Raw genomic sequence first — 17,158 nt, forward strand, 5'->3', positions numbered from 1 at the left:
ATTTTGAAAAGTATTAAAGCCAAACTGAAAACATTTCAATATGTCTTTTGCAGTCACTTGAGCCATTTTGCAGTCATGAGTAGGTAGTGAACCAACCCATTCAAACGTTTACCCTTAAAAAGCACCATTGAAGGGGCTATACTATATCCCTTGTCTGTTATTTTCTTGATGACTTCCAACTCTGTATAAACGATATATTTCCCCGTGTATAAAATATATAGGTACTTAACAACATTCAACCTTGAGCCCTTAAATTAACCGGAATGTTTAGTGTGTAGGTAAAGACTTTTTGGTATCTGGTATCATTGAGAGATTCATTTTGAATACCATCAAGTCACCACTTTTAGTAGTACCTACATATTAGTAAATGAAATAAAACAAGAAAATGGCAATGGTAAAATTCTTTATTCAAATCACGATGCTTTATCGTCCCTGTATCAGGTACATTTTCATTATTCGTATAAAGCTGCTCGGCTTCCTTTAAACTGACAATATTATATAAAATTGAATAAAAAATCTTTTTGATTGAATAACCTGTGAACTGCTCACGGAGTAAAAAATTATTTATTCGCTCAATAAACTGACTGAATTGTATTAGTTATAATTTCTAGTTGAGACGTGGTTATTCGAATTTTAGGTACCTATTGTCAAAGTTATTTATAGAAAAATTTAATTAAACAGGGGAATATACAGGGTGGGCCAAAGAAAAGAGTCCACCTCGATATTTGGCAGTAGTTATTAGATTTTAAGGAAATGCCGAAACAGGCCGATTTTTATATTGCAATTTTTTGGCATATATTTCATACTAGTGACGTCATCCATCTGAGCGTGATGACGTAATCGATGATTTTTTTAAATGAGAATAGATCGTGTGGTAGCTCGTTTGAAAGGGAAATTCTCTATTCAGTGATATAAACATTAATATCATTACTTATTTATACGCTCTGAGCTTCGCTGATGTCGCTCCTAGCGGATTACTAATGCAACTTTCACCGGTAATTTTTAAATTTATTATTTGTTATCGCTTAATATTTACAACGCAAAAAAGTAATTAAATTGTAATCGATTTTTTAAAGATTTTGCTAATCATTTTAACGTTCTATTAATGAAATATTAATTTCTTACTTCGGATACTTTCACAATTCTCGTGTAGATGGCTCTTAGATTAGTTTTTAATTAGATACATATTACGAAATATTAAAAAAACTTAAATTCAGTATTTAAAACGTAAGTATATTTAAGGTAAAAATATACACCACCGTTTTGACCAACTAATATTATTTCCTATTAATGTTTTTATGGTTCATTCCACCAACATACGACTGTCTTAGATTATCGCGACAACGAATATTTCAGTGTGCAACATAAGAAGTACGAAAGTAAATGGCTCTAATAATTATTCCAATAAACAGATATGTAATTTGCAATTTATTTGTCGAAATAATCCAACACAGTCGTATATTCGTGGAATAGGGTATAATTTCAATGTTTTAGATTAATCACTTTGACATTTATGTCAAATTTCCAGTAAAAGCTTACAGACTTATCACTACTGGCGCTCGCGAATTTTTAATTATCCCCTCTACCTACGAGCTCATAGCGTATACACAGTTAACAAAAACAATAATTTTTGTAATTTATTTAACTCAAACTACATTGTACTGCTGTCAGAAAATAGAAAAAAATGTTTATTTCACAAATAAACATTTTTTTTTTCGCTTAAATTGAAATCACAAACAGCATCCCACCTACTTCTTAGCAGTTTGAACATTTAATTTAAGCGGAAAGCAATGTTTATTATATTTTTGGCGAATGGATTTAGTGTTCGTAGTCATATAAACCCAAATAAACAACAAAATGTTTATTTGGCAAATAAACATTTTTTTCTATTTTCTGACAGCAATAGAATGTATTTTGTCTTAAATAAATTACATCCATTCTTCTTTTTGCGTCAATTAATTTAATTCAAAAATTATTTTTTTGGTCACTGTATAAATAATGATATTAATGTTTATATTACTGAATAGAGAATTAAACACGCTTTTAAATGAGCTACCACACGACCCCTATTCATATTTAAAAAAAATCATCGATTATGTATGTCATCACGCCCAGATGATGACGTCATTAGTATGAAATATATATATCAAAAAATTGCACCTTAAAAATACCTGTCTCGGCATTTCCTTAAAATCTAATAACTACTGCCAAATATCGAGGTGGACTCTTTTCTTTGGCCCACCCTGTATATGGGTGATTCCATTTCAAACCACTCAATTTTGGATATAAAATACTTTTGGATCTCCGATTTGTCTAAAACTTGGTGTATAGCTTCTGCGGAACGTAAAAATAAGCCCGAGCTGATACATTGAAGCCCGAACAGTCTTCTTTTTTTCTCAAAATATCATTTTTAGCGATTTTACAGTGATTTGGATTTTTAAACAAATTTGTATATTTTATCATAAAGTATATATATTAATCGGTTTTAAAACGTCTTGCGACGTTGTCCGACGCCTAATTTCCATGACACTCTATCATCCCATTGGCCCTCTCTAAGAGCTCTTGCGCTCATCGCCTTCGTTACTCCCTCTCTCCAAGATTTCTTGGGTCTTCCTCTCTTTCCGCGGTTTGGTGGTACCCATTGCATAATTATTTTAGGGAGTCTTGAGTTATCCATCCTCTGGACGTGTCCGTACCATATCAGCTGTTTTCTTTCTATGTCTGTTGTTAGAGAGCCGTCAACCCCCATTCGCTGTCTTATCTCATCATAAAGTATCAATGGAAAAAACAATGTTTTAATAGAAGGGACTCAAAAATGTCATGATGAGTCATTATAACAAGTTATTTTGATTTCAAAAAAGTGTTTGATCAAATTTGAGTGTAGAAAACGTTAAAATACCGTTTTTTACATTTTCCTTCATTCCCAAAATAGGTACATCATCTTCGATTTGGCTGAAAATTTGCCTATATATAGCCAAAACACAGGACTTGAACGGGTTAAAAGGATTTTTGTAGTTTTACAATACAAAAAAAAGTTATATGCAATAATATCAGAGTCAAAAATATGCCCGTCTACTGTAAGTACAATTAACTCGGAAAATATCGACCTCACGACAAACATTGATAAAAAGAAATTGTAATAATTGTAAATACGATTTATTTGGAACAATTTCAGTTCCTACCATTTTTTAGGAAAAGTTGAAAATGACGAAGATATTAAACAAAAACAACTGATATAAAACCAATCAGGTCTTACGCTCGCACTTTTACCGCATACGTTCTACCTTTAATATTGATTTTGACAAAAAAATGATATAGACCAAAATTGTATAAAATTTAATTCTCTCCATTTTTGTATAGGTATATTTTCATTGTAAAAATAATAATAAACGAGATAGTTTAATAATTATGCTCTGTCACTATTTTCACTAAATTATAGGAAATCGTATTTTCAACAATTTCAGTCCTTACACTTTTTGTCGAAAAGTTGAAAATGGCGGAGATATTGAGCAAAAACGGTATATACTCAATAAATTCCTATTACCTAACGGGTAATTTTGAACTTTTTTCTCAGGTTTGGCCTCAAGCGATTTAGGATCTATGTAAAACCTGGACGAAAACTATCGAAAAATAACTTTTTATACTCAAGATCCTGCCATGGCTATCGTGAAGTTATAAAGGGTGTCATCAGGAATTGTATATACTCATCTCATATGAAGACCCTATTAGGAATGTTAAATGTCCATTAAAAACTGTCTGCTCCCATTGTTTTATAATATACCGAGAGAGTTGTGAATTTTGACTGATATTTCTTTTGGTCAAAATGTTTTAGGAATAATTTCGAATTGTCTCATATTGTGGTAAACTGTGATTTATTGAAACTAAAAAAATCAGGGACCCCCTAATTAACTGATTCATTGATGTTTAAAAAAATCAGGGGCGGTTTTAAAAAATTAGTTTTTTTTGTTCACACAACAAATTTGTGGATTTCATTTCGAAAATCTGCTACAATTTTTAATTTTGATTTCGTTGTCTTTTTAGATTTTTGTGCCTAAGTTTTATTAGGTGAATTGCCTATTATTAAGTATTTAGAGTTAAATAATAGACTTATTAGAGTTTTTAAAAACCATACACAGGGTGAATTTTTTTATGAACAAAACGAACTAATTTTTTAAGACCATCCAGTTTTTGGTTTCAATAAATATATTTTACAGATTTTTATTTTTCGTTACAGTTCTACAGCCCTTAGTAAGACTTGGCTACCATTCAAAGATCCTTTCAGCGCTCTCTCGTTATTCTCCATATCATTATCCCCAGTACTTGTAGATGAGCTTTTCCAAGTCGTCCAGGAACCGTTGTTTTTTATCTTCCATGTTGTCATCTTCCATCTATCCTACAGATTTTTCAAATATCGATTTTCGCACCAAGTCTTCATCTTTCATTCTTAAAACATGTCCCATCCATCTCAATCTGGATTTTAATTTTTTTTATGATATATGGTTCTCAATATACAGGTGGTATAGCTCCAAATTAAAACATTTCCTCCATGACTTATTGTCATTTATTGATCCACATATTGTTTTTAGGATCTATGTTAAAATTAGTCTTATTCGTTGTAGTTTTTGTACTTCTCGAGATATTCTTTGATTTTAGCTGTTTTGATGGACAACGGAGATCTATCAAGGAGCATGAAAGACTTTGGAGTATATAGTGACCACGAAGGATCACACTATCAAAATAAAATATAGTAAATCGATTTTGAAATCAATGAAGGAAAAACGCTGTCAGATATACATTGAGTTTATATTTATAAACAATTAAAAAAATTGTATAGCACAACATAGTTATATTAATAAACAGTCTAAGTAAAATAGCAAAATAAAATGTTACTAATTTGAACGTTTTCTTTGAACAGCAACTCAGAAAACCTCCGAGTACTCGGTGTACTCTATCTCTTTACACTGTGATTTTAACCAATTTTCTTTGGCCTTTCTTATTTCAGTTCTTATTTGTCTCTGAATCGTGTTGTAGATTATTTTGTTGTTTTTTGATTTTCTTCTTTCTTCCATAAGTTGTAGTATATTGTCGTTCATCCAACTTTTTCTCATCTCTTTCTTTTCTATTAGATGTTCTTCTCTGATGCTGTTAAGGGTTTCACATATATTTTGGAGTGATTCATCGGCAACTAAAGTTGATAATAACCAAAAATACAGGGTGTCAAAGTTAAACTTTTATTTTATTTATTCTTGAATATTTCCTAACAGGCCTAGGCTAATAACACGAAATTTGGTAAGTGGTGCTGGTATTGTACAATCTACTAAATTATGTTAAACAAACGTTTCTGGCTACTACCAGAGGCGTACGACAGGGGAACGTGAATGGTTGAACCTTCACAAATTCTACACCACTGGCGAAATTGCTATTTTAGTGCAGTTTTTTGATTCTCCAATATTTTATAATAAAAAACATACTCCTCATTCGAAACGATGAAGCCATTAGTTTTCGAGATATTTAAAGCTAAAAACGAAGGAGCATAATACATTAATCAAAATAAGTGTACCTTTTCATTTTTAATTTCAAATATCTCGAAAACCAATGACTTTATCGTTGCGAAGGAAGAGTATATTATTTGCATAGAAAATATTGGAGAATCTAAAAATTATGCTAAAATAGCAGTTTAATCAGTGGCGTAGAATTTGGGAAGGGTCAACCATTCACTTTCCTCTGCTGTACGCCTCTGGTAGTAGCCAAAAACGATTATTTAACATAATTTAGTAGGGTGTACAGTGCCCCTACACTTTCTGCCATAAGTATCACACGGATATGTCAAATTATTTTAAAGTATTTTTTTTTAATAATTTATTCTTTATTTAAAACTTTAAGAACTATGTGTGCCCGGTACTATAAAATAATTTGACATATCCTTATGGTACTTGGCAGAAAGTGTAGGTACTGTACACACTAAATTATTTTAAATAATCGTTTCTGGTTAATACCAGAGGCGTACGACAGGGGAAAGTAAATGGTTGACCCTTCCCAAATTCTACGCCACTGATGAGACTGCTATTTTAGCATAATTTTTAGATACTCCAATACTTTCTATGAAAATAATATACTCTTCATTTGTAACGATAAAGTCATTAGTTTTCCAGATATTATTTTCCAGAAACGTTTGTTAACATAATTTAGTAGATTGTACAATACCAGCACCACTTACCAAATTTCGTGTTGTTGTCAAATGCCTGTCAGGAAATATTCAAAAATAAATAAAATAAAAGTTTAACTTTGACACCCTGTATTTCGGTAATTATCAACTTTTGTACTAAGGTAAGTTAGCTTAAATCGACCTATTTTAAGCTCAGGAATCTAAGGTTAAGCTATGACCCATTCTTTACCAAACATCCTGTATAACACTGTTCCCCACTAGTGGGGCACAATGATACACTTGTATTTTCTCTACAAAATCGTTTGTACCGACTAATCATATAAGTTTTTTCTGTAGTTGATTATATCATAGTATGTCTCAAATCCAAACGGGTTGTAAGATATTAAAAAAAATTATTTTTAATGAAATACTGTCAAAATGACATCGAACAAAAGCATTTATGTAACACTGTTCCCCTCTTCTCCCACTCACCTTGTCGAGATAGTACCATGAGTTTTTTCCTGATTTCTCCTCATGATTTACTATGGGATCACTAACTGGAGATTTTTACTTTCATCATTGCATTTGGTTGTCAAATAACACGCTATTGTTTTTTTGACGGGAATTTGTAAGTTAAAGTGATTTCACGTAATCGAATGAACTATCTTTCAATAAAGTCGTCCCAGTAACCCAACTCAAAAATATTGACAATATCATTTTAAAGTCATCTCTTTAAAATATATGTCTGAACTGTTAATATGGATGACCCAGATAAAATCAAATTATTAAAAGAATTTTTTTATTACCAAGTTACAAAAACAAAAGTTGTTTAATTTGTATTTTAAAAACGATTTCCGAAGTGGAAATCGAAGCGTCAAAATAAACTTATTTTAAAGTAAAAAAATTGTGGCTAATTTCCAATAAAAATATTGTATTAATATCCACAAGAAAATAGCTTCAGAACAATATTATAATCTATAGAATATTTATTTCGGTGTAATTTATTTTTTTTCTTTTAATTTTCGAAGTATTTTTTAATTTATAATTTCCCAGTTGTTTCCAGACAGTGGAACGTTGAGCAGACGTCATACTTTGGTGAACATCGCACGCTGATTATAAAAATATAGAACTATGCATGTCTTTCGAATGTTAGTGCGAATAGTAATAATAGGAATAGGAGAGTTAGAAAGAACGTGTATCTTTTGCTCCTCAATGCACGCAACGTTGAATGCAGTATTTCATTCATAGTGCGGCAGATTCGTGCAAATATTATAAGAATTTTGCATTTAATGATAGAATGCATATAATTTGGACCACATATACTACACATATAAAGGTTCAAAATTAGATAGGAGGTCATCTCAGATTTTGCCTTTGACAAAAATGGCGGGGATTCAAAATGGCGACTATACATATGTGACTAATAGCACGATAACTTTTGAACGAGACTTCTGATTTCAACCAAATTTGGTATATAGGTTCTTTTTTTGATGTATAAGATCGAGGTCTTGAATCGGAAGAATCGGTTTACCAGAAGTTGTGTTTTTCCTGGTTTTTATGTAAAAATATGTTGTTTTTTTTTCAATTATTTCACCCTGTATGTACTAATTTTTCAAATAGTTTATACGGCCATTAAAAAGAGCGTAAAAATATTTTTTAGGAAATATTTTTAACTTTTTTGTTATGGTAATTACCATTTATTAAGTGCAAAACGTATCTTCACATGTACCTATATGCGGCAGATTCGTGCAAATATTATAAGAATTATTGTGCATTTAATGGTAGAAGCATATAATTTGGACCACATATACTACACATATAGAGGTTCAAATTTAGATACGAGGCCATCTCAGTTTTTGTTCCTTTTACAAAAATGGCGGGCATTCAAAATGGCGACTATACATATATGACTAATAGCACGATAACTTTTGAACGCGATGTCAGATTTCAACCAAATTTGGTATATAGGTTCTTTTTTTGATGAATAATATCGGGGTCTTGAACTGGAAGAATCGGTTTACCAGAATTTGTTTTTACTGTTTTTTTTTTATGTAAAAATATGTTGTTTCTTTTTCAATTCTTTCACCCTGTATATATGAATTTTTCAAAAAGGTGATACCGGCGTTGAAAAGAGCGTAAAAATATTTTTTAGGAAATATTTTGAACTCTTTAGTTATATTAATTACCATTTAATACATGCATAACGTATCTTCACATGTAGGTACCTATGTGCGGCAGATACGTGCAAATAATAATATAAGAATTATTGTGCATTTAATGGTAGAAGCATATAATTTGGACCACACACACTACACATACCAAGATTCAAATTTAGATATGAGGCCATCTCAGATTTAGTCTTTTACAAAAATGGCGGGCATTCAAAATGAATCTGCCGCCCATAGGTACATGTGAATATACGTTATGCATTTATTAAATAGTAATTAACACAACTGAAAAGTTCAAAATATTTCCTAAAAAATATATTTACACTCTTTTCAATGGCGTTATCTTTTTGAAATATTTATATATACAGGGTGAAAAAATTGAAAAAGAAACAGCATATTATTACGTACAAAAAACAGTAAAAGCTCAAATTCTGCTAAACCGATTCTTCCGGTTCAAGACCTCGATATTATTCATCAAAAAAAGAACCTACATTCCAAATTTGGTTGAAATCTGACGTTTCGTTCAAAAGTTATCGTGCTATTAGTCACATATGTATAGTCGCCATTTTTGTAAAAGGAACAAAAACTGAGATGGCCTCGTATCTAAATTTGAACCTTTATATGTGTAGTATACGTAGTCCAAATTATATGCTTCTACCATTAAATGCACAATAATTCTTATAATATTTGCACGAATCTGCCGCATATAGGTACATGTGAAGATACGTTTAAAAACAACATGTGCATTTATTAAATGGTAATTAACATAACTAAAAATATTTATATTTAATAGTTATGTTATATTTATAGTATGTTTATATTTATAGTTAAAAATATTTCCTGAAAAATATTTTTACGCTCTTTTCAATGGTGGTATTAACTTTTTGAAAAATTAATATATACAGGGTGAAAGAATTGAAAAAAAAACAGCATGTTTTTACATAAAAATCAGGAACACAACTTCTGGTAAACCGATTCTTCCGGTTCAAGACTTCGATCTTATACATCAAAAAAAGAACCTATATGCCAAATTTGGTTGAAATCTGAAGTCTCGTTCAAAAGTTATCGTGCTATTAGTCACAATGTATAGTCTCCATTTTGAATCACCGCCATTTTTGTAAAAGGCAAAATCTGAGATGGTCTCATATCTAAATTTGAACCTTTATATGTGCAGTATATTTAGTCCAAATTATATACTTCTATCACTAAATGCACAATTGTTTCACATAATATCGGCTGCACTATCAATAACGCAAGAAAAAAGGAACCTTAAAAAATGTTTGATAAGCTTATACAAATTTTTATCTAGTTTTGGATTTGAACAGAAGATTTTCAAAAAGAGACCAAACAACAAAGAAAGTCATTCACGTCATTCAACAGTAGAACAAGCACGAATTAATAAAGTAACTGAAAGAAAATCGTGCAACGGAACTCAAGGAAGCATGGAAACACCAGCAAAATACATAAAATACCCAATACTGTAAAACGGAATATTTATGCTTATAGCAGAACAGCTGCCATTATCTAACCAAACAATTTTTTGAATAAAAAAACATCAAAAACACCAAAATACAAAATAAATAAAATGGCGTCGGCATTTCAGTATTCGCTCCGTGCATGACTGACGCGACACCTAGCGTCGTCACCTGACATTTTTGGCGACCCAAATTTGAAGTTAAGCGTATAATAAATACATAAAACCAAATTATTAATAATTAGTTTTTTAACGATACTTTTCCAATTTATGTATAAAATGGATGTAGTATTAAGAACTGGGTTTCTAAAAATGCATCACAATAATTTATCTTTTCAATCTCAAACAGAACAAAAAGGGAAAATCTATCATCGTTTTTAAACTAGGAGGAGTAATTCAAATTTACCGCACTGTAATGGTTGTTTGTAATTGGTCCAACCGCAGGCAAGTTTACTCCACTAAATTATAAAATTTTGGCACTATTAACATTTATGAAATTTTGGGACTATTCGCTTTAAATTTCTTAGGTTAATTAATTATATCGGCGATGTTTGTGTTTTGTGAGTTATTTCTTTAATTTTTAAATTTTTAGTCTGCATTTATGTATATAAAAAAAACTGTTGTTTTTAGAACTCTAGCGAATTTTTATTAGTCCTATAAGTTGTCTGATACTGATTACTGGATTACCGTCGAAGTCCTACATAGTCAACTAAAAAAGAATAATCGGGTGATTTTTATAGTAACATTATTTGGTGTGGATCTGTCTTATTGCAATCATTGAAGCTTTTTAGCTCAGAAATTTTTTACTATAAATTGATTTACATGAAATTTTGGAATTAGGCTTATCCTACCCTTAACTTCAAAAGTGACCCGAACTCAGTTTTCACCCAGGGGGTGGTTGCCACCCCTTTTCGGTGGTGGAAATTTTTTTTTTCAAAATAACCTCAGATATCGACAGAAGACCTAATTTTAAGCAAAAAATGTTATATATAGTTTTTTCAAAACCCCAATACTTTTCAAGTTATTGGCAATTGAAAATTCGGAATTTTCTCACGATTTTCAAGTTTTTTGCAAATATCTCCAAAAATATGCATTTTGACGATAATATTATACTGAACAAAATTGTAGCAGATAAAAAAATGAACAAATTGGTTTTTAAAGAGTGGTTCTAAGTGCAACATTAAGCGAGATATTGAAGATCAAAGCCGTTTTTTATTTTGTGTGAAATTTAATGGATGTATTCAATGCCATCTAGCGGAGATCGAATAAATTTTATGCATGCTAATGAGAAATGATTGTATAGTGTTTAAAATAGGCTTTAAAATGAGTACTGTTAAAAGTCTTTTGTACGTAAAATGAGTGAGCTGTAATGAAAAAAAAAGAGGAACATTAATTGCTTTTCTTTTTAAATCAATGGATTTCATAAGTGCCATTTCCACCAAAATTAAAATTAATCGTATTCCGTCTAGAATCAACTTTGATATAAAGAGTTTGATGGATTCTAGCAGTTTCGCGGCTTTGGAACAAATATTTTTTGAAAAAATCACGATTTTAAGAAAAAAAATTTTCGAATTTTTAAAAAAACCACCTTCTTTTCATAATATCTCAAAAATAATGAAAGATACGTAAAAAAGTGTAATATTAAGAAAAATAGGTTTTTTTTTGACAAAAAATTTGCTTTGTTTGTTTTTCCAATCACACTAAAATTGACGAAGATATGATTGATTAAAGAGCGCGTGGTAGCGCAACCACAGTCTCTCTCGAGCCCTTTAACTGCATCTCGAGCACCGTTTCAAAATAAAAGGTTTTTCACTACATATTATGATGAACAAAGTTGTAGCTCTTTTAATTACCTTCAAAATGGTTTTTATAAGTTGTGATAGCTTCAAAATTGAAGTAGTTATGGCCCAAAAACTAATCGTATTTTTTTCTACTTAGTACACTAAACATTTCGGAGCGTGAATTTTTGGAAGGTAAGCATGTGTATTGCTGGTGGTCTACTGTGCGTGCTCCATTTTTCCGTTACGAATTTCTTAAATATGTATGCTCTATAATGTGACCTTGTGACCAGTATATTTCCGTCTACAAAGGAATAGGCACGTGTTTATAATATAATTAAATATTTTAACTAGAATCCTGATTTCAACATTTTGTTTAATAAAAAAATGTAAGAACAGTGAAAAACTGTTTTGTTTTAATTATATCTTATTAAAATTGTGTTTTAGTTTTTCAAAAGAAATTTTTTATACAATTTTTAATCGAGGGGTTGATTTTAAGGGTTGAAAGGGGTTAACAATTAAATAATTAAGATAGAGAACGTAAAATATTATTTACTCTATATTAAGGTTTTCTTGTCAAACCAAATTAATTTTTGTAAATTTTTTCTATTTAGGGGTTGTTTTTAAGGGTTGAAATGGGGTTAACAATATGATAATTAATATAGAGAAGGTAAAACATCATTTACTCTATATTTAAATCTTTTTATGTCATACTAAATTAATTTGTGTAATTTTTTTCGATTTAGGGGTTGTTTGCAAGGGTTGTGCGGGGTTTTCAAGGTGATGAAAATGAGTTTAACATGAGGTTATTGTGTTAGAAAACACTTCACAATGTCACTCTTTATTATTAAACACATTTCTTGGCGATAAAATGGCTCAATGTCAATTTTTCCATTAAGGGGTTGTTTTCACCCCTTAAAATAAAAAACGGAGTTCGGGTCAATATCACTTTTGAAGTTAAGGTACGATAAGCCTAATTCCAAAATCTTATGTAAATCGGTTCATAGTAAAAAATTTCGAAGGTAAAAACCTATTTTACGCTTCAATGACTGTACTCTTTTGAGTTTATTCCGCCTAGGTTAAATCTTTCTCTAATTGATTTGTCATTATTGGCGATCTATAGAAATTACGCTTTTTTTGCTATTATTAGCACAATTAAATACTTACGCAACATTTATTTACCATTTTTGATAAAATGTGTTATAAAATGACACTGACATTACAAAGAATCGCCAAAATTGTCATATTTCGCCGCTCCTCACGCTAGCATCGTTTCATGTACCCCCACCATGGTCACGCATGGAGCGAATAAACAACAGAAAGTGTTGTTTTTATTAAGTATAAGTTCTTGTATTACATAGGTTTTTCGTTTGTAGAATAGTCGTCCACAGATTATTCAAAAATTCGTATATTAATGCAAAATAAAAAATTTATTGAACTGCGTAACGGATTAAATTAAATATATATGATTAATAAATGCGCATGATTAGGGAGAGGATTTTTTTTTCATAAAAAACAAACTGCTTTTTGATTTCAGTTAAGAGATGGTGTAATGTTGTCCCACCAGTTCACTTCAATGTTTGGCCACTTCGTCTGTAGTACGGTAAGCATTGGGTTTGATTCGCACACCGATTTGATATCGGATTCAAGAAGAATGGCAGAGCCTATGTGATAGTGGACCTAAAAAACAAAATATTTACTTACAAATATAACAGTTTGTAATCAATACACTGGGGCAAAAAATTTAGGTCACATTGAACTTGTGATGTTTCGTTGAGATTTTCAGTTGTGAACTTTTGTTTGCGGTTGTAAACCGTTGGTACTGTATTTTATAAACTAACTTTAATAATCAATATTATAGCCTAAGAGCTAGTGAACCCTCCGACTAACGGTCTTCCTGTAAGGCTAGAAATTTGTATAGTGATAATTCATGGCACACCAAGGCTAAAAACCATGACCTGGCAGGCATCAGCCCTGCACGTGTATATCTACCAGGTGAATCGAAAAGTGCATAGCTTAGGGGTAAAATAAACTTTCTCCTGTAAGGTTTAAATTTAAGTATGTGTTTGAGTAAGTCATTTAGAAGAAATGTGTACAATGACAGGCGATTCTGAAGAGCATAAGACCTTGCCAGGCGAGGGGAAAGATTAGGGGTTTTTCCTAAAATAATTTTTTTTTGCATCGAACTAATTTTTTTTAGGTTTTTTGAATCATTCCAAACAGAAAAGGTCTTTAGTGGTTTTTCTCTTAGGTTAATAGTTTTTGTTATATAAGCGATTAAAAATTTTGAAAATTGCGAAATCGGCCATTTTTAACCCTAAATCGGACATTTATCTAAAAATTTCAATGTTGCCAAGGTACGTAGATATTCTTTAAACATTTATTGATGAAATCCCGACGAGTTTTTTGCAATAAAACATCGAAAACCCCTTTGTTTTTTTAATTGCTAATCAAGCGGGTGCGACACTGTAGTGTAGTATAAGTGAGGACGTTTGAGTTTGCATAAATTCATTATCTCGAGAATGGGCAAATTTCAAGAGAAATCCTCAGAGAGGTCGATTTTTATTTTTGAATTAGGACGTTTTGCCATATATGTAATACTAGTGACGTCATCCATCTGGGCGTGATGACGTAATCGATGATTTTTTTAAATAAGAGTAGGGGTTGTGTGATAGCTCATTTGAAAGGTTATTTAATTCTCTATTCAGTAGTATAAACATTAACTTAATTATTTATACAGGGTGTACAAAAAAAAGAATGTGTGTGTACTTTGTACTCACGTAAGAAGTTATACTTCTATTATATGATTTCAACGAAATAAAATACTTTAAACAGTTTATTTTTATTTTATTTAAATATTAAACTAATTTTAATACTTACCACTTTCCAAAAATTAAACAAAAAAAGACAGCAATTGTCCGCATTTGAACCCGGCACCTCTCGATCTGTAGTCGGATCAATGATCCACGACCTCACTGTTTATACTGTTTCTCTGACATTATGACAAATCATGGTAACAAACAGACGAAGTGAAGTATAAAAGTAAAAATGTTTTAATAATACGTATTATCTTACTCCCGAGGAAGACAAATTAAAAGACACAAAAATTATAATAAATATATTTACTAAAAACACTAATATATATTCTTTCCACACCTTTTTTGGACTGATACATACATTTAAAAAATTAAGCAACGAACTCCATACTGTGTGTGCGCATGCGCGCAGAATAATAAAAATTTACTCCCAATCGCGCCTAAAGAAGTATAACTTCAAAAAATTTTTCTTCTATTTGTCAAATTTAATCAAAGTTAATTTAATAAAAAAAATGTTTTTGTATACCCTGTATAAATAATTATGTTAATGTTTATATTACTGAATAGAGAATTAAATAACCTTTCAAATGAGCTATCACACAACTCCTACTCTCATTTAAAAAAATCATCGATTACGTCATCACGCCCAGATCGATGACGTCACTAGTATTATATATATGCCAAAAAGTCCTAATTTAAAAATAAAAATCGACCTGTCTGAGGATTTCTCTTCAAATTTGCCCATTCTCGAGATAATGAATTTATGTCAACTCAAACGTCCTCACTTATACTACAGTGTCGCGTCCGCTTGATTAGCAATTAAAAAACAAAGGGGTTTCCGATATTGTATTGCAAAAAACTCTTTGGGATTTCATCAATCAATGTTTAAAGAATATCTTCCTACCTTGGCAACATTCAAATTTTTAGTTAAATGTCCGATTTAGGGTTAAAAATTGCCGATTTCGCAATTTTCAAAATTTTTAATCGCTTATATAACAAAAACTATTAACCTAAGAGAAAAATCACTAAAGACCTTTTCTGTTTGAAATGATTCAAAAAACCTAAAAAAATTTGTTCGATGCAAAAAAAATAATTTTAGGAAAAACCCCTAATCTTTCCCCTCGCCTAGCATGCTCTTCAGAATCGCCTGTCATTGTACACATTTCTTCTAAATTACTTACTCAAACACATACTTAAATTTAAACTTTACAGGAGAAAGTTTATTTTTCCCCTAAACTACGCACTTTTCGATTCACCTGGTAGATACACGTGCAGGGCTGATGCCTGCCAGGTCATGGTTTTAGTCTTGGTGTGCTATGAATTATCACTATACAAATTTCTAGCCTTACAGGAAGACCGTTAGTCGGAGGGTTCACTAGCTCTTAGGCTATTAAATTAATAGCAATATTTTGAGCTTTATTTAGGAGAAGTAACAACTTTACGAGTTAAAACAAAGCGCGACTTAAACTGACAAAACATTATTAAAATTTAACATTATTGGAAAAAATTCATCAATAGCGTGTGTTTCCTTCTCTTGCATTAATGACAGCTTCGAGACGACGAGGTATATGTACTTTCAATGAAATTACGAGTCATATTCTGGTCGATGTTATCCCACTCTTGTAATAACAACTCTAGTAGATTCTGGGCAGTTCTTGGAGCGGGTGCATGCCTTCGAATACTTCGGCTCACCTCATCACAGACTGTTCGATAGGATTTATGTCTGGACTGTTCCAGACGTTGTGGTCAATCAAATCGCCTAATTCCCACTTCAATAAAATCTTCTCTGACAACTCGGACAGTATGGCTTCGAGCATATCTTGCATGAAAATGCCCGTGACCAGACATCTCGTAACGAGACAGTTCGTAACCGGACAACTGATAACAGACAATTCGTAACAGCGACAGTTCGTCACGGCGACAGTTCGTAACTATACAAATTCGTAACGGACAATTCGTAACGTCCAAATTAAATTGTTCTGTTTATTTTTGTTAACGTGGAAACTAACTGTTATTACAGTTATAATTAAAATTATGTTTATTAATTTAACGAATCAATACCGGGATAAACATGTTTAACACATTTTATGTTTCGTGTTTCAGAATACTACGGACTTACATTAAACCTCAGAAAAACTAAATGGATGGTAATAACAAAAGATTCACACGCCAGGAATGATTTGGTTGTCAATAACACCGTTATAGAAAGGGTATCCTCCTATAAATACCTTGGAGCTTGCCTGGATCATACAGGCGATCAAACAAAAGAAATAAGAGCAAGAATAGAAATAGCTAGATCAGCATTTAACAAGATGAAAATATTTCTCTGTAGTCGTGAAATAAATCTTGATCTGAGAGTGCGTATGCTGCGGTGTTATATCTTCTCCACTTTATTATATGGAGTTGAGTCATGGACCATGAAGATGGGCAGCATTAAAAATATTGAAGCTTTTGAGATGTGGTGTTACCGTAGAATGCTACATGTATCTTGGGTGGACCACGTGACGAATGCCGAAATTTTACGTCGGATCGGAAAAGGATGTGAAGTTGTACTTACTGTTAAAAGAAGAAAGCTTGAATACTTTGGCCATGTTATGAGAGGTGACAAATACTCGCTGCTGAGACTGATCATCCAGGGTAAACTCAGGGGTAAGAGAAGTATCGGTAGGCGCAGAATATCTTGGTTAAGAAATCTGAGGGAATGGTTCGGCTGCAGTTCCATCGGCCTATTTAGGGCGGTCGCCAGTAAAATAAGAATAGCTGTGATGATTTCCAAC

At 31.5% G+C, this 17,158-nt stretch overlaps 1 protein-coding gene across 1 annotated transcript in view; it reads right to left on the reverse strand.

Annotated features, from left to right (window-relative positions):
- Nucleotides 1–386: 386 nt before the first annotated feature.
- The window catches only part of LOC114335422 (ubiquitin carboxyl-terminal hydrolase MINDY-3 homolog), a 70,240-nt gene continuing 53,468 nt past the window's right edge, over nt 387–17,158 (reverse strand). Inside the window, exon 8 of the mRNA XM_028285662.2 lies at nt 387–13,245. Within this exon, the coding sequence (XP_028141463.1) occupies nt 13,099–13,245 (147 nt within the window). The 3' untranslated portion in view covers nt 387–13,098. The remainder of the gene's footprint in view (nt 13,246–17,158) is intronic.

Source organism: Diabrotica virgifera, chromosome 7 (genome assembly GCF_917563875.1).
Source record: "Diabrotica virgifera virgifera chromosome 7, PGI_DIABVI_V3a".
NCBI lineage: Eukaryota > Metazoa > Arthropoda > Insecta > Coleoptera > Chrysomelidae > Diabrotica > Diabrotica virgifera.